The 23,415-nt window shown below is 40.4% G+C and overlaps 1 protein-coding gene across 1 annotated transcript; it reads left to right on the top strand.

Annotated features, from left to right (window-relative positions):
- The first annotated feature begins 616 nt into the window (after positions 1-616).
- On the top strand, positions 617-23,101 carry SQLE (squalene epoxidase). Its single transcript, XM_068983718.1, has 11 exons — positions 617-1,751; positions 5,136-5,388; positions 11,297-11,477; positions 13,182-13,278; positions 14,174-14,287; positions 14,373-14,544; positions 16,409-16,504; positions 19,166-19,308; positions 19,696-19,792; positions 21,501-21,588; positions 22,606-23,101. The coding sequence occupies exons 1-11, from the start codon at positions 1,467-1,469 to the stop codon at positions 22,796-22,798; spliced, it is 1,719 nt and encodes a 572-aa protein (XP_068839819.1). The 5' UTR covers positions 617-1,466; the 3' UTR covers positions 22,799-23,101.
- The last annotated feature ends 314 nt before the right edge of the window (positions 23,102-23,415 follow it).

Here is a 23,415-nt window from a genome sequence, read left to right as displayed (position 1 = left end):
TCTGCCAGACGCCTACCCACACCTTCTTGCAGATTCAGCCGTGAATGTCACGTTCTCCACGCACCTGTAGCTTTTTTACCGCCGCCTACCACACGGTAGGCACAGGCCAGAAAGGCTGTGTCTGATTCCTCTGACACCTGGGCCCGGCACGTAGCGACCCGTCCACAGAGCGGCCAGATGAATGGAGACTTGCCTAGGCGGCGAAAGCACCGCGGGGTTTCCTCGGAACCAGCTCCACCTCTTTCTGGGTAGGATCCCAGCGGCTGGGCCCGTGACACTCAGGGCATGACGCCCACCAGCTCCACTCCCTCCAGAGCCAGCCAGTGCCTTCCCATCCGCCCATACGGCAGCCAGCCCCCATCCCCACGCCCCCACCCGACACCACGCAACCTCGTCCTAGCGCCTCTCTGGGCGTCACCGCGCGAGCCGCGCCGCCTGCGATTGGCCAAACACTGCATAGCGCCATCTCGGCCTACAGCGCGGCGCTCGCTCTCATTGGCTGGCGGCGTCAGGGGGCGGTGACTGTGGGCGGAGCCCCGCCCACTGGTCCCTCGCCTGGGTCGAGCCCAAACGCCGGCGAGGCTCACGCGGCCGGGCGACTAACAGGGCGCCAGGCGGTTACTCTGGTTACTGCGGAAGCGCTGCGCTGGGAGGGCTGCCGCCGCCCGCGAGGGATGCTGATGATAAGTCGGTCGGGAGCCGCCGCTGCAGCTTCTCTCTGAGGGGGGAGCGCCCTGGAAAGTGCCGTTCAGCTGGGTGAAGGTTCGGGGACCGGTGCCTCGGGAGCCCCGGGGAGGAGGAAGTCTGGAGGTAGGGGCTACGCTTCCCAGTTCTGGAGCCGCAGTCTCGAGTCCGAGGCCATCTTTGGTGGGAGAAGGCTGCCCCGTCCGACGTTTCCCTCTGAGCGTGGAGGTCCCGGGCAAGAGAAGGAGCTCTCTCCGCGCTGTCTCAGCCCTCGAGCGTTCCGACCCGGTGAAGCCGCAGTTCCCCAGCGCAAGATATTTCTTTGATGTTTGTCTCCCTGTTGCTCTCCCAAAAGGACACCTGCTGCTAGTGAGAGCGAAGAGCAATTTCACTGCACGACAAACCAACAACAAAATTTAATACATTATCCGGAATTAACCCCCCAGGATCCCCAGCTCTCCCAGCACCTCCCACCCCCCATAGATGGGTTGCCTGAAAGGGGAGAGTCTGATCGGGAGCTGTTGGAGATTTTTAAATACTCTTCTTTAAATCCTGGAGAACGTTCCCGTCTTCACGTACTTTTATACCAACTTTATACAATTTTGTAGATTCCTCTGATTTGAATTGTAATCCCGTGACGGTGTTTCCTGGACTTTAGCCGGTCCCCCACGCTCCTTTTTGGCAACACATTTTGGGGAGAGCTCTAAACACCAAAACCCTACCGGGGGAAAAAAAAGGATCTCCTGACATTGATCCGGAGTCACCGAAGAAGCCTTTAAACCATGTGGACTTTTCTCGGCATCGCCACTTTCACCTATTTTTATAAGAAATGCGGAGACTTCGTCTCTCTGGCCAACAAGGAGCTGTTGCTGTGCGTGCTGGTGTTCCTGTCGCTGGGGCTTGTGCTGTCTTATCGATACCGGAGCGGGGCCCTCCTCGGGCGCCGGCAGAGCGGCTCCCAGTTGGCGGGCTTCTCCTATATTCTGTCAGCCTTGCCTTTCATTGGCTTCTTCTGGGCCAAATCCCCCGCTGGATCAGAAAATAAAGAGCAGCTGGGGTCTAGGAGGGTAGGTTGAATTCGAAGTGGGCACATGTATGAGTGTCTTGTATTAAAATTAGGACTGCGATCACCAAGATGTAAATACGGTAATTTAAAGGGTGAAAGGCTGCAAGTTAGATATTCTGGTACGAATTCTGACATAGATGGTTTTGGTATTTTTGTTTTGTTTAAGCTCTTGACTGTTCTTGACTACATCCTTGGCTCTCTTAGAAATGATGGAAAACCTTTGTTTCATTTAGTGTTGGTGGTGCGGAGCTAAACGAACTGGGTTTGATTAAGGAAAGGTGAAATGTTCAAGTCAGTAGGACTGAATCACTGTCTGTGATGGAAAAATAGTTTTATTTAAATCCTTTGGTAAGGATTGTGTTTGAACCTGGGAAGGAAGAAGAAAGCTGCTGCAGGTAAGCCCGTTGCTAAGAAGGGACAGCTGCCTGGGGAAAGTCACAGAACAGCTGGCAGAGTAAAAATGCTCAGTGTTTTAAAGTCTTAGGCAAAACACTGTCTTCTCCCCTTACCAGTGGAGCCTTGAGCAAATCAGTGTCCTAGGTTAGGTGAATAATTAATGTTTGGTCCCTGCAGAGACAGTAGAGGAGGACAATGGTGAGAGATAAGACAGGGGGAAAAGATCGTTGAGGCCAGAATATTTAGGGCCTGTTGGCCTTGGGTGTTTATACTTTTCCCCAAGAGCACTGGAGGATTAAAGTATGTGAATAATGATACTTGATTTTTACTTTTTATTTATTATTTGTTTAAGTCTTTATTGAATTTGTTACAATATTGCTTCCATATTTTGTTCTGGTTTTGGCCACGAGGCGTGTGGAATTTAGCTCCCTGACCAGGGATCAAACCCACATCCCCTGCATCGGAAGGCGAAGTCTTAACCGCTGGACTGCCAGGAAAGTCCCTGACTTTCACTTTTTAAAAAGAACTTTCTAGTTTCTGTGTGGAGAATGGATTGTAGGAGGCCAAGAATGGAAGCAGGGATGTGTGCTGAGACACTCTTGCAGTAGGCCAAGTAAGGGATGACGGCGACTTGGTGTAAGTGAGTGTGGCCTACACAGGCATTCACTCCTTCGGGGTTCCGGAGCCATATAGATCAACACAGTTTAAGAAGAGAGGGGGTTTGGTTTAGAAGTTTTGCTCCCCCACTGCTGACTGTGAGACTTTGGGCAAGTTACTTACTTTCTGGAAGAGTCAGTTACCTCTTCTGTTAGGTGGAAATGGCACTAACCTTGCCAGTAGTTAGCGAATTGATTGATTTAATGTTTGCAAAATGCCTGGTACATAACTGTCTGGTGAATAGTAGTTATTCGTATTAGTCTCCATCTGTTAGGAACCTTTGGAATGGTGCTGAATTCAGTGATGGGGTGGGTGTGGGTTGGAGGAATGGGAATCTTTAATCTTCAATTTGAAGTCTTCGCTACTGTTACCTGAAATGATGTCCCTTAGGGCCACTGGAATGCCATCATACTGAAGAGAAATTTGGTGGTTGGAAGTTGAATTACAGCAGTCAGTATTGGTTCCATTTTGCAAATACCCCAGGCTCTCTGCTTGTTTCCTTAATACCTGGGAGTCTAGACTATATTAAGTTCCCATTAGTGCTTCATCTATTGACCAGGCTCTGAAAGGCAACTTTCTCCAGAGTTCTACTTCCAGGATTGTGTATGTGTGTTTGGAAGGGCTAATAAACAATGGCTAAAATGACAAGTGAAAGTGGCTCAGGTGTTTCTGACTCTTTGTGACTCCATGGACTGTAGCCCTCCAGGCTCTTCTGTCCAGGGAATTCCTGTCCAGTATTCCAGGTAAGAATACTGGAGTGAGTTGATATTTCCTTCTCCAGGGGGTCTTCCTGACCCAGGGATCAAACCTGGGTCTTCTGCATTGCAAGTAGATTCTTTACCATCTGAGCCACCAAAATGACAGAAGGGGTTTTAAATATAGTCAGTTGTTCTGGCTGTTAATACTGAGAGAAATAGTAGGTTCTGTTGTGAAAATGTAATTTTTCTAAGAGAAATGATTAAAAAAAAATAGTGGATAGGTCCCAGGTCATTATAGAGGCCAGATGAATATTAGATCACAGAGATTTAAAATTCTAAAGGATTTTAGGTTTTCTCTCCTTCCTTTTTGCCTGACAAAAATGTTTGTTCTTATTCCTAAACTGGAGGGCCACTTGTTTGACCAAGTTCCCTTAACAGTATCAGAATGTGGGAAAAGGAGGGTAAATGTGTTCTTCCTTTTGGACGACAGAGGATGAGATGGTTAGATGACATCACTGACTCTATGGACATGAGTTTGAGTAAGCTCGGAGAGTTGGTAATGGACAGGGAAGCCTGGTGTGCTGCAGTCCATGGGGTCACAAAGAGTTGGACATGACTGAGCAACTAAACTGAACAGAACTTTTTGCTTGAGGGCTTCCCTGATAGCTCAGTTGGACATGACTGAGTAACTTTCCCTTTTTTGCTTGAGGTCTTTTATTAAAACCCTTTCAAAATGACATTTAACCTTATCTTAATTGTTAAGGTCAGAGAACCCCAGGAAGATGGTTCCTTGCAACTCTGTGTCTGAATGTATTCATATTTGTGACTCCACATACCAACAAAAAATGCTTACTATAATACTGAATTATTCATTAAAAAAAACAACTGTAATAGGTACTGTTATGCTCAATGGGCATAAATCTCTCAAAACAGCCCTTTTTCATCTTATAATCAAAGGTATGGTTTTTACTGTCAGCCCAACCGGTGATAGTTTTAATGTTTGTTCTTATTCTTAAACTGGAGGGTCACTTGTTTGACCGAGTTCCCTTAAGAGTATCAGGATGGGGGAAAAGGAAGGTAAATATGTTCTTATATGTCAAGGACTAAAACTGCGAACAGGTTGAATTCCAAGGGACAGAATGAGTTATTCTCTTGGAAATGTAAGGTATGTATTCTCAATTAATAGATCCCTGGCCAGAATTTGACAGTTTTTTTGTTGTATAAAAAGTGATTTTAGATTAAGATAGATTTTTCAGATGAAAATTGAGAGGGAGAAAATGAAGACAAATAGTGGAAATATCTAAAGGGTGCATGAAATCATATCAGAAGCTGTACATGATTTGTATCTGGTGGATGCTCAGTATGTATATGAAGAATTGAGTAAATAGGATAGAATTTTCCCTGTGAGACTTAGAAGTCCCTTGTAAACATGTGTTATCATTGGCCTATTGTGTATTTCTAAATATGTGACAGCATTTTCTAAATATATTTAGAAGATGGAACATAAGTTTAATTTTGCTGGAGTATTGTTATCCATTTTTACCTAAGCTGCAAGCGTTCACTGTGCCTGTATAGTAGTAGTATGATTTAAAGACAACAAATGTGGCTACATAATTCTTTTTTTTTTTCAACAGTGTAAAAAAGGGACCAGTATTTCAGAAACAACCTTAATAGGAACAGCTGCCTCTACACTGACCTCTTCTCAAAATGATCCAGAAGTTATCATTGTGGGATCTGGTGTCCTTGGCTCTGCTTTGGCTGCAGTGCTTTCCAGAGATGGAAGAAAGGTGACGGTAATTGAGAGAGATTTAAAAGAGCCTGACCGGATCCTTGGAGAATTTCTGCAGCCAGGTGGTTATTCTGTCCTGAAAGACCTTGGTCTTGAAGGTAGGTTCATAGTGATTTTTAGGAGTTATTGTGACATAAGCAAGCACTCTGCTATGACTGGGAAAAGGGTATTCCATTTTATCTTCATGTATAAAGGTTATACATTTATCAACAAACTTGCATGAAAATGAAAGCAAAGAAGATAAGCATGAGGAAACATGAAGTAGCCTTTGTGAGATAAAAGTGGCTAAAAAATTGTAATGGTCAAAGTTGAAGACTGGAAAACTTCAACTTGGAATGAGTGAAATTTAGTGAAAGATGAAGTGAACTATCATTTGTAGAGTACATGTGATGTATCTGTTTTAGAACCTGTTATTTAAGGATCATTCATCCATTAATCCAGTGCTTTTTGAATGCTCTTCATTTAGGAAGTATTTTTGCTGTTTGCTTTGTATGAGGTGCTATACTGGGTGCCAAGGATAAACTGGCGAATAAGATCAGTGATCCTGTCTTGGGGTTCAGAGTGCAAAATAGGTCTGGGAATTGAGAGAGAGCTTGCTTGGCATTTAGGGTGGGCATGATGTTGTAGTAATTACCAGCATTGATTCTGGCACTAGATTGCCTGGGTTTGAATACAGCTTAGGCACTTAAAAAGCTGTGTGATCTTGGAAAAGTTACTTAACCACTCGTGTGTTAAGTTTGTCGCTGTTGTTTAGTCTTTAAATCTGACTGTTCGTGCATGGACTGTAGCCCCCCAGGCTCCTCTGTCCATGGGATTTCCCAGGCGAGAGTACTAGAGTGAGATGCCATTTCCTCCTCTAGGGGATCTTCCTGACCCAGGACTGAACATGAGTCTCCTTCTTTGGCAGGTAGATTCTTTACCTCTGAGCCACCAGGGAAATCTCTCTCTAGTTTACTCATCTGTAAAAGAGGCACATTTAGAGTCCTTGACTCATAGGTTATTAAGAGGATTAATTGAATTCAAGCATAAAGATAAAGCAATCAGAACAATTCCTGGTCTGTAGTAAGCACTATGTAAGTGTTTGCTATTTTATTCAGTGTACTGAAGAGGCGACCAGTGTAGTCAGAAAGTATTGGGTAATGGGGAAAGGATTGGGACTTGGGATTGAGATTGGAGAGTTAGGCAGCTGCTAGTCCTGCAGGACTTTGAAGGCAGTGGAACAGGAGTATGACAGGATCCTGTTTATGCCTCTAAAGGCTTCAGAACTTGAGAGCTCTTCACAATGACGAACACTTCTTATATCCTGACTCAGTACCTACGTGTGTGCATGCTCAGACATGTTCAACTCTTTGCGACACTGTGGACTGTAGCCCGCCAGGCTCCTCTGTCTATGGGATTCTCCAGGCAAAAATACTAGAGAGGGTTGCCATTTCCTGTTCCAAGGGATCTTCCTGACCCAGGGATTGAACCCACGTCTCCTGCATTGCAGGAGGATTCTTTACCCACTGAGCCACCCGAGAAGCGGCTCAGGACCTACATGTATTCCTAAATCTGAGATTTATTTTACTTTTTAAATACTTGCATGATTTTACCCAAGTCTACAATTCACAGCTTGAAATTTCATTTCACAGTTTACCATTGAATCACATCCTGCACTTTAGTTCAGTCATTCAGTCGCGTCTGACTCTTTACAACCCCATGAATGCAGTACATCAGGCCTCCCTGTCCATCACCAACTCCAGGAGTCCACTCAAACCCATGTCCATTGAGTCGGTGATGCCATCCAGCCATCTCATCCTCTGTCATCCCCTTCTCCTCCTGCCCTCAACCCTTCCCAGCATCAGGGTCTTTTCAAATGAGTCAGCTCTCCGCATCAGGTGGCCAAAGTATTGGAGTTCCAGCTTCAACATCAGTCCCTCCAATGTACACCCAGGACTGATCTCCTTTAGGATGGACTGGTTGGATCTCCTTGCTGTCCAACAGACTCTCAAGAGTCTTCTCCGACATCACAGTTCAAAAGCGTCAGTTCTTTGGCCCTCAGCTTTCTTTACAGTCTAACTCTCACATCCATACATGACTACTGGAAAAACCATAGCCTTGACAAGATGGACCTTTGTTGGGAAAGTAATGTCTCTGCTTTTTAATATGCTGTCTAGGTTGGTCATAACTTTCCTTCCAAGGAGCAAGCGTCTTTTAATTTCATGGCTGTAATCACCATCCTGCACTTAAAAGTACTTAAAAGCCTAAGCAGTGATGGAGACCAGCTAAGGAGTGTGTGCACTTTTCTAGGATGCTATTTTGAAAGAATATGTGGATATTGTGTGGTGAATAGAACTACAAGACTGTGGTGGTGGGATAGCAAGAGTCAGTGTAAGGAGTCTTGTGGGAGCTTATTGCCAAGTCCAAATGGCATATGATGGTGGTTTGGACTAACACATTAGCAGAGCACGTAAAGAGAAGTGGACAGGTTTGTGACCAAATTAAGAGACAGGAATGGCTTGACTTAGCAAAGGATTGGTGTGAGGTATGAGAAGACAGGGTATTAAAAAATGATTCTTAACGTTTTGATTTGAACAGCTGGTGGATGCAATGCCATTTGCTGATAAGAAAACCTAGAGAGGACCAGCTCTGAGAGGAAATCGGGGGACCCATGGAGATAGACAAGTGGACTGTTTAGTTGAGAATATGAATCTCAAGTGTAGAGGAATGAGTACTTTAAGCTGGCTGGGGTAGGTATTTCAGAGATGTTAGCATGTTTGTAGTACTTAAAAGCCACAGCAGTGATGGAGACCAGCTAAGAGTGTGCAGAGAAAAAAGAGAAGACAGAATAAACCAAGTCCTGGGAAACTGACATTTAGAATTTGGGTGGAAGAAGAGAAGCTTGCTGGAGGACTGAGAAGGAGCCTGTAGAAGGACAGGAAAGAGCCAGGAGCGTTTGGTGTCCTTAATCCAACAGAGGAAAGTGTTTCTCGCAGGAGGGGATGGGTACATATCAAGAAAGGAAAGCAGCCATATCATGGTTTGCTAATGAAGGGTCAGGTCAGAACGGTGCATAGGAAGTGCCATGGGATTCGGCCATTTGGAAGTGGCTGTGAGACTGACAAGGTGTTTCGGTGGAGCTGTGTAGACGAAACCTGGACTGAAGTGAAAGGGAGATGAAAAAATTTGAGGCTAGCAAACTACTCTCGAGTTTTTCTCTAACAGAAAACAGAAGCAGGGCAGAGGTGGCGTGTAGATGTGAGGATACAGGAGGGGTGTTTCGACACCAGATGGAGCGTTGTCTGTGGGGTAATGGAGAAGATCAGGCTGGCGGGGAGGTGACTAAGGGGCGACATTCACTCTTTCATTTAACATATTTATTAAGCATTGGCTATATTGTAAGTACTGTTCTAGGTGCTGAGGCTACAGTAGTGAACAAAACAGGTTCCAGCCCTCACGGAGCATACATTCTAGGTGCTCGTGTAGAAGATGGTGATAAAAGATGAATCAATAAAATTTAGAGGATATATCATGGTTATAAGCGCCTCGGAGAAGACTCAGAAAAGAGAGACAGGGAGTGCACTTCTAAATGATGGAGCGGGCGGGGGAAGGGAAAACCTTACTGAGAAGGTGATGTTTGAGGGAAGGACTGAAGGGAAGGGGAAGGAGAGCCCTAGGGCTGTCTGGAGGAAGAGAAGCTCTTTCCAGGCAGAGAGAGCATCATGGGGTGAAGCCTGATGGGGAGGAGTGAGCCTGTGGCCTCTTTGAAGAGCAGGAAAGGAGAATTGTGTTGAATTGAGTGGTTTAAATTAGAGGAAAGGTCAGATGGAGAATGGAGACTGGATTCCCTGGTGGCCCACTATGTGGATTAGATTTTTATTCCAAAGGGAAGCCATTGGAGAATTTCAAGAAGAGGAAGTTCCTAGATTTCACCTCTTTGAAGTATGATTTGAAGTATCAATTTAAAGTATTCTTGTTAATGTGTAGAAGAAGAAGACTAGATCATGAAGTGGCAAGTCAGAAGCAGGGAGACCTGTTAGGAAGTTGTTGCAGAAACTGTAAGTTGATGGCTTGGATCGGGGCATGGCCGTAGTGGTGGGGGACTTGGTGACATTCTGGGAATATATTTGGAAGAAAGAGTCAGTAGGACCTGCTGCTGATGGATGAGATGGTGAAGGGTATGAGAAAGAGGAGTCGTGGTATTTAAAGAAGGCTGCATGGTGTTGCCAAGAAGAGGCCTAGGACGACTCCTGGGGTACTCTAAGGTAGAGAGCAGGTCAGTGAGAGCAGGTGCCGAGTAAGAGGGCTGCGACTGGGCAGGAGCAGACAGAGAGGAGAAGCAGGAGGCAGCAGGGCCCCGGCCCCAGCGGAGAGGGCGGACTGTGGAGAAGGCAGGCCCCCGGCCTCTGCCCCTTCCCTGACCACCACCCTCTATGCTAGGGTCACCAGAGACAGGTGGGACAGCACCCTGAGGCAGGATTGCGTCACCTTTATCATTGAACATCAGGCGTGAATTTGATTGAGGTTTAGGATGCCATCCTCCTGACTGCCTGGTTAAGAAAGGGAAAGTGCCAAAGTCCATCATATTCGATTTCACCAATCAAGTTGTGGGAGGCAGATGTTTCAAATCTTAAAGTAGACCTTATTTATAGACTTTGTCTTAAGAGAGCTAACCCAAGGGAAAATGTTACTGTGCCGCTACTGTGTACTTTTTACATGTTCTGGTTTCAGCACTTAGAAGTTCTTGCATAATATGAGCAAAGAAAAATAAGTTTATTTCAGTAGCTGGACAAAACAAAAGTGGAAATACTAGATGGGTTTCAAACATGTAAGCTGGTAAAGATTGGCAGTTTGCCGAGATCCAGATTGAATACACTGCTAATTGGCAGCTTCTATGATACCTGTGTACTTTTCTCTGACTGAATTTTAGCTGGAATAATTTAGAAAGCCAAACCAAAAAACTAACTAACTTGGCTCCTAGGTGGGATGTTTGACAAGTATTCATCCAGCTTGTCCCTGACTGGACTTTAAGTGTAACTAAAAAGCGTATCAGAAAAAAGCTGATTTATTTTGATCTTGGCATAGATATGTGGTAAAATTGTTTATTATAAAGTTTTCCTTTCATCAGAAATGAAATTATTTTAATAGACTTAATCCTCAATATTGTATTTTAATGTATTTAAATATATTTGTAGTATGTGACTTTTAAAATACATGTTAAATACATGCTCACAAACATTTCTAATACTGTTATCCATTCTTTATCATAATTTTAAGCCCGTTCATAGTATTTTCTCAGTTAATACTTTATAATGTACTTTACCTAATTTATATTCATATTTAGGTTATTTACAGTTATTCTTTTTTTACATTTATTCTTTATTAGAGGTAACATGAATCTGTTTTTATATATAGTTTCAATAATTACTAAAAATATGAATTGTATCTTTAGGATGAATATCTTAGATGGATTACAAGACTAATATTATTACATTAAAGGGTGCTAACTTCTTCTTGGTTCTTGATAGTTATTGCTGTACTTATTTTCTAAAATGTTACTAGTTTATGATATGACCAGTAATATATACAATTTATCCATTTTATCATTATTTCACCAGCAACTTTGATAGATTTGGTGTCTTCTTGTTTCAGTTTTATTTCATTGATTTTTTTTTTAAAATCAAGTTTTGAACATTGTTTTCCTGACATGTTCAGTGTTTCTTTGTAGTATGAATCATCTGTACATTTTCCCTGTTATTATTAGGGTCTGAATATTTTTCCTATGAATTTTAATGAATAAATTTTATATGTATATATTTACCTTTTATGATATTACAAATTTGCTAAGACTGTTGTCTTCCAGAAGCATTAAGGTTCTGAAATAGTTCTGTTACCGTCCAGTCTTCCAAATGGCGTCATAGCTTTATGAACACAGAAACTCATTTTCCATGTCTGTGTCCTCTTGGTGGTTATTGTAACTCTGGGCATATTACAAAAAACTGACTTAAAAAAACTATTGTTTTGCAGATACAGTGGAAGGTATTGATGCCCAGGTTGTAAATGGCTACATAATTCATGATCAGGAAAGCAAAACAGAGGTTCAGATTCCTTTCCCTCTGTCAGAGAACAATCATGTGCAGAGTGGAAGAGCTTTCCATCATGGAAGATTCATCATGCGTCTCCGGAAAGCAGCCATGGCAGAGCCCAAGTAAGGGTCAGCTTCCGATTTTGCTGTTAAACATGTTTAACTTGGCCTTTGTACAAACACTGTTTTATACATTTTCATAAGTGTTTGGGTATAGGTTAGAGCATAGCTGTTGTACTAGAATAAACCATAAGTTAGAAGAATGTTAATTCTTCAGCCTTTGTTAAGAATATCATATAGATTGTTTGAATGATTAGAACTATTGAGAATTTTCCTATGATTCAATGTGTGATTTTTATGTGGTTCTCTGTGATGTAGTCATTGTAATTAAGTTCATATGTGCTCATTTGGGAGTTGGAATTTGTGGTTATGGTGCTTTTTATTAAAAGTCAGGACAGAAGAGTTTAAAGAGAAAATCCCTGTCGCATTCATACTTAGGACTTGGACTGACGGGACGGGCTAGGTGTCCCTCTCTCTCTCTCTTTGAATTATAATTGATGTACTCCAGTGCTCTTGCCTGGAAAATCCCATGGGCGGAGGAGCCTAGTAGGCTGTAGTCCATGGGGTCGCTAAGAGTCGGACACGACTGAGCAGCTTCCCTTCACTTTTCACTTTCATGATTGGAAACGGAAATGGCAACCCACTCCAGTGTTCTTGCCTGGAGAATCTCAGGGACGGGGGAGCCTGGTGGGCTGCAGTCTATGGGGTCGCACAGAGTAGGACACGACTGACATGACTTAGCAGCAGCAGTAGGTAAATTACAGATGTACAGTATAGTGATTGACAGTTTTATTTTTATTTTTTTGATTGACAGTTTTAAAGGGCTTCTTCTTTTAATTATTAGCTTATATTTACTTCTAGCCCTGTACACTATAATTGCGGTTTAAGTTTTAAACATGAGAATCCTCATGTCATCGACAAAGGCTTGAAAGTGAAAGTGCAAGTCCCTCAATCGTGTCCAACGTTTTGCGACCCCATGGACTGTACAGTCCATGGAATTCTCCAGGCTAGAATACTGGAGTGGGTAGCCTTTCCCTTCTTCAGGGGATCTTCCCAACCCAGGGATCGAACCCAGGTCTCCTGTATTGCAGGCAGATTCTTTACCAGCTGAGCCACAAGGGAAGCCCAAGAATACTGGAGTGGGTAGCCTATCCCTTCTCCAGCAGATCTTCCTGATGCAGGAATTGAACTGGGGTCTCCTGCATTGTAGGCAGATTCTTTACCAATTGAGCTCTTGGGGAAGCCCTGATAAAGGCTTAATGTTGGCTTAAATGTTGACGAAGCAAAAGGAGAAATGAATTGATTATTCTTAGAACTTGAAGAATTTGATATCTATGAAAGTAGAATATATTCATTTTAGAAAAATAGAAAAATACTTAAAAATATAGAGGAGATTGTAAAAATTATCCATGATATATTTCTTGTGTTTATTCATCAACACAACAAAACTGTAGTGGGTATGTAAAATTTTTCTCCATGTATTTTATTTTTTAATGAATTGAGATAAAACCTCATGTTACTTTTTAAAATGCTTTTCTGAAAAGTCATTACATTAGTTACATATATTCCGTCTTAAAAAATTAGAAAATTATAACCCCAGCTAATTTTAAAACCCATTGATGTTTTTGCTTTTTGTCATTCCATCCCTTTTTCTATGTACATGTGTGTCCAGTTTAGGGTAAACTGGAGATAGGAAAAAGGGATTTTTCATTCCTTATTTAAATTTTTCAGTTGTGCTACCAGAGAATTTGTTTATTTATCTTTTAGTGCAAAGTTTATTGAGGGCACTGTGCTGCAGTTACTAGAAGAAGATGATGCTGTGTTGGGAGTTCAGTACAAGGATAAAGAGACTGGAGACATCAAGGTGAGATGTAGCAGATATTAGCTTTTCCTGAGAGATTTTTATTTTCTTTTTCTCCTACTCCTTTAAGAAAAGTAGGCCCACAAATTTATTATTCATCAAATGGACTGAAATGTCTCCAAACTCTCTGAGCTAGATTGCAACACATTGTTCTTTAGAGCACTGCAGAATGCTGTTCAAATAACTTTGGAAACAAACTCCATGATGTTAACTGTGTTAAAAATGGAAATGAGAAATGTACCCTAGCGGAGAGGTAGAGGGGAACTGGAAGATGCGAAAAGGAAGGATTCAAGCATGAAAGAAATAATTATAATATAAACTATTGTTGAAATAAGAAAGGTAAAAACTAAGAGACTCTCTGGGGAAATAGCTGAATAAAATAGTTTCTAGTATTCATGTTGGTTTAGAACAGAGGAGAAAGTCAAAAGTCTATCTGTTGGTTCTTACATAGGGTAGCTCCCTCCTAGGAATTACTCTAATGGGGGCGATTGCAAGGTAATATAAGTGTACAAAAATTCTTCTGAGCCATAGCCGTTGATTGAAAGCACTATGTGGGGTTAAAAAATTCTAGAATGTGACTAGTCCTTGGGATTTGTAGTGTGATTCAGTTTTCTTTGGGCTGTGCTTGCTTGTCGCAGTTTCCCCCAGTGTCCATTGAAGTGACTTAATCCCAGGTGGTTTGGAATGGTAGGACTTTGGTGGAAGGTGAAAGTATCTCTAAAGATGGGTCATTCATTAACCTCAGCCCACTTGAGAGTTCCTTCATGAGAGCATTGTCTCCAGGTACTCTGTAATGTCCCATAATGTGTTTAAATTTGTTTATGTATACTTTAAAAGAACAATCTTTTCACTGTGTATTTCTCACCATTTAGCTGAGTGTTCTTTGTTTTTGTTGTAGGAACTCCATGCTCCATTGACTGTTGTTGCAGATGGTCTTTTCTCCAAGTTCAGGAAAAACCTGATCTCCAATAAAGTTTCCATTTCTTCACATTTTGTTGGCTTCCTTATGGAGGTATTGTAGAAATGCAATTGTAGAAGATAAAAGCAACTTGAAATTTGCAAGTTATTAAAAATATTTTATTTATTCATTTTCCTAGAATGCACCGCAGTTTAAAGCAAATCATGCCGAACTTATTTTAGCTAACCCAAGTCCAGTTCTCATCTACCAAATTTCACCTAACGAAACTCGAGTACTTGTGGACGTCCGAGGAGACATGCCAAGGAATTTGAGAGAATACATGACTGAAAATATCTACCCACAGTTACCTGGTAAGAATAGCCTTTCACTGCATTGTAATCTAGTCTGTAAGTCAGTCTCACCAAAGACTCTCCATCTCCAGTTCTCACTAAAGCTTTGTCTAAATTAGGCTGAAAGATGAGAATGGCAGCTGAAAAATTTCATCTAATCAGTCAGGTACAGTGGAGCTGAATAAACTATTTAAACTAGCACATAAAAAAATCTGCACAGAAAATAAAGAAAATAGTTTCATTGTATTTTTTCACAGTAATAATAAAAGTGTAGTTTTGTGAGTAATCATTAATAGTGGCACATATGGTATTTTTAAGGTAGTCTGGATAGCAGTCTAGATATCTGAATTCTTGAAATATCTCTTATACATAATTACTTTTTGTGCTTGGTTTTTGTAGAAATGATAGCTGCCACTATTGATTGTCTACTATGTAAGAGGTGTTTTACAAACATAATTTAATCTACACAACCACCTTGAGGCAGGCATTATCATGATCTCCATTTAGCAGATGAGGAGACTAAGACTCAGAGAAGTTAATTAGCTTCTCCAAACATAAACCTTTAGTAAGGGACAGAGCCAAGGTTGAGAGCAGGTCTGTGTGCTCATATGTCCCTGCCCTGGGAACACAAGAGCTATCAGGGGTCTTAAAGATCTCTTAGTTTGAGTTGAGTACAGAAAGGCTTCATGAGATTTAATGTCTTTGTTAAACCCTCACTAAAATTATTTTTTGAGAATGGGAAGGTGTAAGAAAGACATGTAACAAAAATTATTAAGAATATTGATAAAATTGAAAGGAAAACTCTGCTCGCAAATTATGATTATAGTAATAGCAGATTATCCTGGATGTAAATACATTTGTTTAAATATTCTGGGTTTTCAAGTTAGTTTTTAAACTAAGGAACATTATTTTTTAAACTAAGCAAAAGCACCGTTTACTAACAGAATATCAGTAGAAATTAAGGTACACATGGACCAAGTTAGATTTTTAATAATGACATTTTCAGTACTTCAATACATTTTCATTCAGTTAAGCCATTTTGAAGCTTTCAGATGGAAAGAATGAGTTATGTGTATTTAGGAAGAGGATAATTAATAATGTGGTATATTTAGCATTTTTTTTCTTTTACTGTAGATTGTTTTTTTCCCCCAGTCCAAAGCGTAGCTGGAGAAGACTGCCCTGTGATCAGGGAGAGAAACGTTTGTAGGTTTATGTTCATATTAGTTACGTTATGGAAATTCTGTTCATTGGAGGAAGGGAATAGTTTCAACACAGTCATTCTGCTCTTGTTTTCCCAGATTACAATCGGAATTGTATGAAAAGCAAATTCATTTTCTATAAAGTGGAAGCATGAAACTTTGAAACTGGGAAATATCACAGAGATGAATTAATCTGTTTCATTCTAGATGAAGAAACTAGAGCTCCTCAAGAGATAGTACTGTCTACATCTAACCCTTTTTTTTTTTTTTTTAACTGTACACATACCCTCCTGTTTGTGAATTGGTGGTATATTTCATCTGTTCTTATAGAATATGGTGGTGACAATAAAATAGATGTTAAATATATACCTGTTGGTAATCATTTGGAAGAAAGGTGGGTGGTTTTCCTCCTTGTCTTATCATCTCATCTGGATTTCTTCCTCTAGGTTTTTGTTCATACAGCTCTGTATCTATTTACATTAATTAATTAGCCATCCCTTAGCAGGAACAACTATCTGCTTAATGAACAGTTCGTTAATAATTAGTTCTCGATTTTTCACAAGGGATATTTGTAACAACAATCACAGATATGTAGTATGTATTTGTATATACTTGATAAGAAAATGTGATAATTTGAAATTGGAATGTTATACACCATTTATTTGGTGGGGTGGGCTTTATTGCAGATCACCTGAAAGGACCATTCCTAGAAGCCTCTCAGAATTCACGTTTGAGATCGATGCCAGCAAGCTTCCTCCCTTCTTCACCAGTAAACAAACGAGGTATTATCTTACTGGACCAATTTTATAAAGATATTCCAAATATTCTAATTCCGTATTCCAAATGACGTATATGTGGTACAGTTTATAATGTGGTACAGAAAATAGATTATTGTAATTAGTGCATACCAAAATTAGTTTTATGATATTTATTATTTAGTATTGAGTATACATAGGTCACTGTTCGAGTTATTGAAAATAAAACTTAATTAAGTACAGTCCTTAATCTAGAGAAGGCAGTTTTCCAGGGAGAGATGTAAATAATTTCAGAACACTGCTGATAAATGCTGTAATGAAAGCCCACTCTTGGTACCCCAGATTCACTGTGAAGGAGTGGGGTGTACATGGCAGGGAGCAAGCCTGTGAAGCAGGAAGGGTAATTAGGGAAGACGTTGCTCTGGAGACAAAGCTGGACAGTGAGATGAGGGACTTCTGAGTAGGCAGAACAATATCTGCAAAAGCCAGCATGGCTGAGAAAAGCACTTAAGTAGCTTCCTAGACCCCTGGAGCGTAGGAGAGGTGGCAGAGTGGTAGAGAGGCAAGATATTTAGCTTTAATCCTATAGACAGCGCAAAGTCACTGAAAAGTTCTTTTTTGTTTATAATATCTTTATCGAGAGATAATTCACAGATCACATAGTTCACCCATTTAAAGTGTACAGTTCATTGGTTTTTAGTATATTCATAGGTCGGTGGAAACATCACCACAGTCAATTTCAGAACGTTTTTATCATGCTGGAATGAAAGCATGTAACCATTAGTAGTCACTGCTCATTTCCTCCCAAACCCCAGACCACCATTAACTTACTTTCTGTCTCTCTAGATGTGCCTGTTCTGGACATTTCCTATAAATGTCGTCATACAATGTGATCCTTTGTACCTGGCTTCTTTGAGGTTCATCCATGTTGTAACATGTATCAGTCTTTCATTTAGTTTTACAGCCAACTACTACCCCATGTGTGGATATATTACATCTTGACTATTCATCAAGTGATAGACATTTGGATTATTTCCACTTTTAGTTCATACCTGTATATGAGTTATTGTGTGGACATTTATTTTCATTTTTCTTGGTTATATTCCTAGGAATAGAATTGCTGGGTCCTAACTCTCTCTAATGCTTTGAGCAACTGACAAACTATTTTCCAAAGTGGCTGATCCATCTTCCATTTCCATTAACAATATATGAGGGTTCCAATTTCTCCACATCCTCGACAACGTTTATTAGTATCTGTCCTTTTGCCGTAGCCATCCTAGAAGGTGTAAAGTAACAATAAAAGCAGAAGGTAGAGTAAGGATTTTGGTAACATCTAGGGTTTGGAATACATGAAACTCAGTGATTAATGGTAATAAGAGAGCGCGAGGTCTCTTGATGGATTCCAGGTTTCAGGCTTAGGTATTTTGCCACGTATTTGCTGACATTGGACTTAGGGAAGTGTGGGGAGATAATGAGTTCATTTTTGGACACAGCGATGTGACGGCTGGGAGGTCATTGGAGTGGCCGAGTGGAGGCCCGTTGGAAACAGGAGTGTGGAGCCTGGAGGAGAGGTGTGAACGAGAGCTATTGATATACTGTGGTTCCCGAACACAAACAGCTGTTGTTTGCTGTGGAGAGACATGCGTCATAATGTGCCAGTCATAGAAATAAACTATAATACCAAGCAGAATGAAAGCCAGTGCCAAACTGATGCAAAGAGCACACTTTGGGAACATATCCCAGTTGAGGAGGAGGAATAAAAGCTGGGTATAGCTAGTGGTTTCTAGTGAAGGTATTACACTAATACACAAAAAAACTTAGATTAAAATTTACAAGCTACTTTTTCATAATATATGTGCATTCTATAATTATATAGTATATTGTGACATTACAGAAAATGATCCATAATTCTGCCACCATGCCACTTTTATTATGATTGTTTTATTTCACTAAGACAGAAAATTTAATACGTGCTTGGTTTAACTGTCCCTCTAAGTCATGGGTCATGAGCCAGGCTGACAAAGGGCGGGAATCTTAGTCAGGACTGGAGTCAAGAGGTGCTGTACCTCGAGTCAGATTGCAGAGCTTTCTGCTTCTGTGGTTTTGATGCAAGGGGCTGGTTCAATCAAGGTTTATTCTTCTAAACTAACTTCTGATGTGTTTGGAAAATCTGCATATTCCCTTAGAACCATATAGATCTCTATAATATGCAGGCAGCAAGTATTAACTGTGAAATGCCAACAAATTCTTGATTTTTTCCCTTGTAAAAGACTTGCTTTTTATGCATGGATGCCTGTATGTTGGTTTTTTTTCATGAAAGAGGCCTTACACATGTTTTGACATTGTCTTACTGAACCTTAGATTCACATGTGAGTTTTTTGAGGGCAGGGATCACGTTCCTGTCCTCACTGTATCCCTAGCATCTGGCACATATTAGTTACCTAATGAATAGTAATTGAATCAACTCTTGAATTTTTTGCCTGGGTAAATTTTAGTCAGGGTTTAGTATTAGTATTTTAATAGGTTTAGTATTTAGTATTTTAGTATTCTATTTTACTAGCTGATATTCATGATGTTTATAAGTTATTAATAGAGTAGGTTTTTTTTGGGGGGGGGTTGTTTTTTGCTTTCTTTGGATCGTAAAGGATGCTCCAGGATGACGTCATGATCTAAGTTCTCTTTTTACAGGTGTTCTTCTTTTGGGAGATGCATATAATATGAGGCATCCTCTTACTGGTGGAGGAATGACTGTTGTTTTTAATGATATAAAACTGTGGAGAAAATTGCTGAAGGGTATCCCTGACCTTTATGATGATGCAGCTGTTTTCCAGGTGAGATAGTCTTTGACAAAAATATCTCAAAATAGACTTTTTTCTGGGACCTAAGATGAATGGGGCTTTGCAGAGGAGATCTGTACTTGGGAGTATGGTCCTTAGTAGTGATTCTTAAACAGTCTTGTTCAGGATTAAGAATGTGACTTGCAACCTCTGAATCTTCTAGAATTTCTGGTTTGGAGATTACATGGGCCACTTAGCCTCAGAGATGTAACTTGTTCCTCTGGAGATTTTTATTTTTTTGATGGGAGTGTAAATGTTGAACAAGACATAATTTCTAGTAGATGGTCCTCAGGGTATCAGTTTAGGGGATTATAAACATTAGTTTGTGCTTCTTTTTTTTAAAACCCTTATCATATAGTAGGTGATCTTTCTCTTTTTTAGGCCAAAAAATCATTTTATTGGACAAGAAAAAAGTCTCATTCCTTTGTTGTGAATGTCCTTGCTCAGGCTCTTTATGAATTGTTTTCTGCCACAGATGGTAAGTGCAGCTATTTTGAATGACTGTTACTAAATTATAGATTTTTAGCACAGGAAGGGAACTGAATTACAAAAAGTTAGTAATTAGGCCAGAAATAGAAATGTTTCCTGAGTTTGCCAGCTTCCAAGTCGATAAGTCCTTTTTGACCCCATCTTTGAGCACAATTTTGGCTAATCATCATGTCTCCACCACTGTGTGTGGGAAACCGTGCCCTCTTTAGACAACCTTAGTAACAGTGCCTCAGTCATGTGGCATTATTCATTCCTCCGGTCCACGTCACATCACGCGTTCCCCAAATGCAGAAGATTGTGATGGAAGATCTTTCTGACCATGAATTAAAGGGCAAGGTAGTGTTAATCCTTTTTGTTCCCAGACAGTAGTTGCAATTTCTTTTCGAAACAGTATTTTGTAAAATTAAAATGAGCTTCGTGTCAAACCTAGATTTTTGTCTATTAAAATGCACAAGCAGAAGGTATCCACCTTTTACTCATGTGAGATATTCCCACTTTACTTCTAAAAGGCTTTTGTTTCTGTTTCCGTATGGTAGAGGGTGATGGTCAGTCTAACATGAAGGAAAACATGACTTAGAAACAGGGCTAGAGATGGAGGAAGAGTCACCCGTGCCACTTCCCAGCTGTGGCCATGTACACATTAGTGAGTGGTGCTAGTGAAACGAGACCTTTAGGTTTTCAAGAATAAATGTAAGTCCCAATACAAAATAGAAAGTTTTTTTTTTTTTTTAAAGAACATAACTCTAATCCCATTACCTTGGGTATTTGTAATACAAGAAAGCTATTTCTGTGACCTGGCTGGGGTGCTAGTGCTCCTTGCTTTGGTGATCTGATTACCAAGGATGACACAGTACAAATACTTCGTGCAGCCCGGCTAACCATCATTCTTGCTAAAACAAAAGTCAACGTGTTGTGATTTGCCAAGCAAATCTCTCTTGCTAATTGAGCATGAAAGTTACGGTGGCTGATTGGGCAAGAAGAGAACTAAATTTGGAGTTTTTCTAAGCTCTTCTTTCTAAGCTTTTCTCAGCTCTGTTTCTTAAGAGTTTGAATCTACCCAGAAAACAACAGAGCTGTGAGATACTGAAGGAGGAATGGGCTTTATTGGAGTAAAAGTTTACCTGTTGTAATCTTTTTTATCTGTTGTAAAGAATAATCGAGGTATACTTGAAGAACATTCATTCTGTACTATTAAAAAAAGGTTATTGACTATACTATGTTGTGAGGGTTTAATGAATTATTTTGAAAAGTGTAATAAAATTTTAGATATAAGGCATTACTATTCACTTGATAATTTACTGCTCAGAGATATGCCCCGGGCATCATAGAGACCTTTATTCTGGTTTCTAGAATTGTGTTTTTGTAAGAAAAGAATGTACAAAATATTTGGCATCACTTAAATGAATTTACAGCACAATCAAGGAGATAGCTTTTTAAATAACTCGTAACTTCCAAGGCCTACATGTTTGGTAATTATTTACTAGCAGAAAAAATTTATTCATTTGTGAATTACTATGTAGTCTTCATTATGAAATTTAAAAGAAATCTTAGGTGGCTAAAATGCTAACACTAGGTTTTTAAGAAATGTATAAGATGTAATAAATGTTACATATTCATTTTTTTCCTGACATATCATTAGTACCCCATGTAAATGTATGAGTATTTTGATTGAGAGTAATTTTAAACTTTTATTTTAGATTCCCTACATCAACTGAGAAAAGCCTGTTTTTTTTATTTCAAACTTGGTGGAAAATGTGTTGCAGGTCCGGTTGGGCTGCTTTCCGTGTAAGTTGCTCTGATGACACAGGAAACAGATACTCCAGATTTTCTTAGGACTGTTTGGCTTATGCTGTGCTGCTCAGTCGCTCAGTCGTGTCCGACTCTTTGCAACCCCGTGGACTGTAGCCCACCAGGCTCCTCTGTCCATGGGGATTCTCCAGGCAAGCATACTGGAGTGGGTTGCCATTTCCTTCTCCAGGGGATCTTCCCGACCCAGGGATTGAACCTGCATATCTTATGCCTCCTGCATTGGCAGGCAGGTTCTTTACCACTAGTGCCACCTGGGAAGTTTGACTTATGAATCACTGCTAATTGCTCTACCTGCTGCATGTCATCATTTTATTACTGATTAGTATCCCAATCAAAATGTTCCCAGGGAAATGAAAAAGGCAGTATTCAATCCTGCGTTTTAGTTCTGGGCAACAGTGTTGATCCTGAGTTGGTGAGTAGATGAGGCTAAAACCCTTGATTAAACGAGCAGCTTGCTTTTTTGCCTGTGGGTTTGTGGCTCTGACCTGATACATGGGAACCATGAATAATAGAGGTTTATATTTAACATTGAATTCTATTGATGTGTGGAACTCATGGAACTCAGTTCTGACGGTGCAGACATATGTAGAATTATTCTTAGAAAGTCTGCGAAGTGAAATTCCTTAAGGCTTTTCTCCTTTGTCCACGTTCTGAGTGTCAACACTGTTACCTTTTGAAAGATCTAGACTCCATAGGCCAGGCTATTTCAGGCCGAGATCTCAAGATTAATGAAAGCAAGCAGCTCAGGACATACAATTCTTATAAACTAAGATAAGTGACTGGCTTCTCTGACAGGAGGGAGTCAAGTCAAAGTAGTTTCTTGTAAGAAAAAGTTTTTAATTTGTCCCTTGACCAGCAGATACAAGCTTGTAAAGTCCCCTAAAATGTTGAGTGTATATTTACCTTTATAGATGATACACAGTTGGAATCTCTATGAGTCAGTTTTAATTTTGGGGTCTTAATTATATGTATATGTGTTTTTTCCCATTACAGATTATCTCCCAATCCTCTGGTTTTAATTGGACACTTCTTTGGCGTCGCAGTCTATGCTACCTATTTTTGCTTTAAATCGGAACCTTGGATTACAAAACCCCGAGCCATTTTCAGTAGCGGTGCTGTATTGTACAGAGCGTGTTCTGTAATATTTCCTCTGATTTACTCAGAAATGAAGTACTTGGTTCATTAAGCTTAAAGGGGAACCATCTGTGAATGAATACTGGCAACTCGCCAAGTCTGCAGTGACTTGGAAGAGAGTGTATATAGCACAGTACTCCTCCTGCTTCTAAAGTGGGAATTCTTGGACCAAGATTGGGATTAATTTGTTTTTGAAGTTATTTTGTATATAAACATACATGTAAATATATACTTTAGTTTGCAATTTCAAATGAAGGGTAAAATAAGATATTTAAAAGAAATGATTGTTACCATAAATTAGTGCTAACATTGAGGAGCTGCAGTTTGTCTTTTGAATTCAGTATTTGGGATGAGTCACTGTGGGACGTGCAAATAAAATGAAGAATGAACTCTCATGTCTTTTTTTTTTTGGCCACACCCTGAGTCATATGGTATCTTAATTCCCTGACCAGGGATCCAACCTGAGTCCCCTCCATTGGAAACACAGAGTCTTAACCACTGAACCACCAGGGAAGTCCTCTTTTTGTCTGTTGCTGTGGGCTTCTTTATATAACTTCATGGAAAAGAAAACCAAAGTGGGATGGAAAAATGCAGAGGGAAGCCTTTTCTGTTAAATAGCTCTTGACGTTGGGGAAGTTGCCGTAATATATCTGGACCTTATTTTCCTCA

The sequence above is a fragment of the Capricornis sumatraensis genome, chromosome 11, assembly GCF_032405125.1.
Source record: "Capricornis sumatraensis isolate serow.1 chromosome 11, serow.2, whole genome shotgun sequence".
NCBI classification, from domain to species: domain Eukaryota; kingdom Metazoa; phylum Chordata; class Mammalia; order Artiodactyla; family Bovidae; genus Capricornis; species Capricornis sumatraensis.
This window is presented reverse-complemented; position numbering and strand designations above follow the sequence as displayed.

What these genes read in the sequence shown, in the direction of transcription:
- SQLE (XM_068983718.1), top strand. Translation starts at nt 1,467, where the DNA reads ATGTGGACTTTTCTCGGCATCGCCACTTTCACCTATTTTTATAAGAAA. An exon ending in TTGTTGGCTTCCTTATGGAG is followed by an intron (nt 14,288 to 14,372) that starts GTATTGTAGAAA and finishes TCATTTTCCTAG; the next exon opens with AATGCACCGCAGTTTAAAGC. An exon ending in TTCACCAGTAAACAAACGAG is followed by an intron (nt 16,505 to 19,165) that starts GTATTATCTTAC and finishes CTCTTTTTACAG; the next exon opens with GTGTTCTTCTTTTGGGAGAT.